The following is a 2,766-nucleotide window of genomic DNA, read 5'->3' as shown; positions in this document are numbered from 1 at the left end:
GAGAGAGAGAGAGAGAGAGAGAGAGAGTGAGAGAGAGAGAGAGAGAGAGAGAGAGAGAGAGAGATTGCTGTTCTTATTCATACAAATAATGTAATTTTGATGTCTTAAAGCCACTTAAAAGGTATATTTTTCTATTCATGCTTCTGAGAAAACAGCATGTATTATGAGAGTATCTACTGTATATTTCTATGAATACAGTATACCGGATATGTGTTGATATCTTCCCCCTCCCAAAATAAGACCCTTTGTCATTTTTTTGATAAAAATGATTTTCTTGGATAAATCATGCAAGCATGTTGCTGGCCACCTCGCTCATCCTCACTTAAACAGATCATGCAATTCTACCCCTTTAAATATGTTGTTCAAATATATTCAGGACTAAACATGACTTGTTTTCGGAAGGTGACAGTGCACTACATTTTTTTGATCATTACGCACACTTACTCTGGCCCGATGTTGTACAACTACAGGTTATTTTCAGTCATCAGTTATGTGATTGTATGTAAAATATTTAAGCATGTTTTAACTGACACTTCTACTTTTATGCTTACTATGGTGTATCTGGTGCAACACAGCAATTTCCTACAAAGGACTGAAAAATAAAAGATATCCAAAAAAATCAAAATGATTATTTGAAATGCATTAGTTTTCTCCTAAGGTTACTGGTGATTTTGAGCTCATCCCAGCTGGCTTTGAGTTAAATGATCGCCAGCCAATCACAAGGCACATAATGTATAGACAAATGACCACTGAGACTCATATTGACACCTACGGACAATTTAAATTTTAACCTACCCTGCCCTTAATATTTTGGGAATGTGGAAGCTGGAGTACCCAGAGAGAAGCCACACAAGCACACGTAAAACATGCAGACTCCACACAGAAAGACCGAAGCCAAGATTCAGACCCAGAACCTCAGAACTCCAGGGCAGATCTGCTCACACCGAGTTCACTGTATTTTTTTTTTTTTTAGAATTTGAGCTGAGGAAACAAAGCAATGTCCTGGAAAAGACTGATAATAAAAACATCTAAAACAAATGTTCATTGTTATTATTGCATGAAATTCATCATTTTTAAATGATCTCAAAATTCCATATTATCCAGATTATAATTTCAAAACGCATCCAATTCCCCATGGAGAGTGTTTCTAATTTCCCACAACCCTTGAGTTACAAGATGGAAGTTAATGGGGCTTTGACACCAAATGCTTCGGTTCCTGGTCCAGGTCCTCACGCAGGCATCCGAAGGACCACCCTCAGTGTATTGACTCATTCAGACTGTGCTCACTGGGTGAACTCCGGCTCATGTTTGACAAGCTGGCCATAAGAGACTTGACTTTGTGCGCATAATAGTTCCTCAGGTTGACTGAAGGCACCTCTTTGATGCCTTCGTCGAAGTCGCAGCTTCGCATTGCGATCTCCAGCTGTTTTTGTCTCTTGTAAAACAGGGAGAATTTATTAAAAATGAGTGTGATCGGAAGCACTACGACTAAAATCCCCGCCAGGATGCAGGCTGAGGCTGTCAGCTTGCCCGCTATCGACAAGGGCACCACGTCCCCGTAACCCACAGTGGTCATGCTGACCGTGGCCCACCACCAGCACGCCGGAATGGTGGACAGGTCCTCGCTGTCTTCGTTCTCAACCGTGTACGCCATGACAGAGAAGAACGACACCCCAACCGCAAGATAGAGAAGCAGCAGGCCAACCTCCTTGTAGCTGTTTCTCAAGGTGGCCCCCAGGGAGCGCAGCCCGGTCGAGTGGCGCGCTAGCTTCAGGATGCGGAAAATCCTCATGAGCCTCAACACTTGAGCGACGCGGCCCAGGTTGGCCAGCGCCGGACTGCTCTCCACCACCAGGTTGATGACGAGTGTCAAGTAAAAGGGAAGTATGGACACCAAGTCGATCAGGTTCAACGGGAGCTCGAAGAAGTGCACAACGTCCGGGGCCGCCGCGAACCTGGCCACCAGCTCGAGTGTGAACCAAGCGATGCCCAAATGTTCCACAATCTCAAAGCGGGGGTCCTCCGTGGGCTGCCCCTGAGCGTCCAAGAGGCTGAACTCGCTCATGCTGTTCATGCACATAGTGGCAATGGAGCCGAGCACCACCAGGATCGAGAAGACACTGATAACGCGGCTGGCCACCGAGTAGCCTGGGTTGTCCAGCATCAACCAAACGCGCCTGCGGGTGCTCCCCAGTGGCTGCTTGTCAAATTTTGTGGCATCATTGTAAAACTCCAACAGCTCGTCGAATGAGGATGTGGTGCTTCCTTCGTCACTCTTGTCCTCCCACTCCTCTCGGTCCTGGTCCATTTTCCGACAGTGGTAGGCGCCGCTGCAGCAGGAGTCGAGAAAAAACTCGTTAATGCCCCAGTACTCGATCTCCTGGCTGAAAGAGAAGATGCACAGCTCGGCCATGACATGCAGCCGGCCCGTGTTGTAAAAATTCAACACGTAGGGGAAAAGTGCGGGATTCCTGTCAAAGTAAAACTCTTTTTCTGCATCATCGTAATCGTCGCACAGCTCTAGTATGGACTCCTTGGACCGGCATTGGAGAAGGCGCGCCAGCCGTGTCTCTGGAAACCTAGACAGCGTGTCTGTGTGGAGACGCTTCTTAAAGCCACCCACGTTGATGCGGATGGCGGCATTGTCCTCCACAGGAGCCCTGTCGCCAGGTTTCCTCAGGGCCTGACCTGTCATATCTGAGCACATCCGCACGCACGCACACGCACGCACACACACACACACACACACACACACACACACACACA

General features: G+C 47.3%; 1 protein-coding gene across 1 annotated transcript in view; it reads right to left on the bottom strand.

The window, feature by feature from the left end:
• Nucleotides 1–876: 876 nt before the first annotated feature.
• The window catches only part of kcns2 (potassium voltage-gated channel modifier subfamily S member 2), a 2,805-nt gene continuing 915 nt past the window's right edge, over nucleotides 877–2,766 (bottom strand). The window contains exon 2 of the mRNA XM_019856208.1: nucleotides 877–2,697. Coding sequence (XP_019711767.1) covers nucleotides 1,256–2,695 — 1,440 coding nt within the window. The 5' untranslated portion in view covers nucleotides 2,696–2,697 and the 3' untranslated portion in view covers nucleotides 877–1,255. The remainder of the gene's footprint in view (nucleotides 2,698–2,766) is intronic.

Source organism: Hippocampus comes, unplaced genomic scaffold (assembly GCF_001891065.2).
Source record: "Hippocampus comes isolate QL1 unplaced genomic scaffold, H_comes_QL1_v1.1 scaffold327, whole genome shotgun sequence".
In the NCBI taxonomy this organism is placed as follows: Eukaryota; Metazoa; Chordata; class Actinopteri; order Syngnathiformes; family Syngnathidae; genus Hippocampus; species Hippocampus comes.
This window is presented reverse-complemented; position numbering and strand designations above follow the sequence as displayed.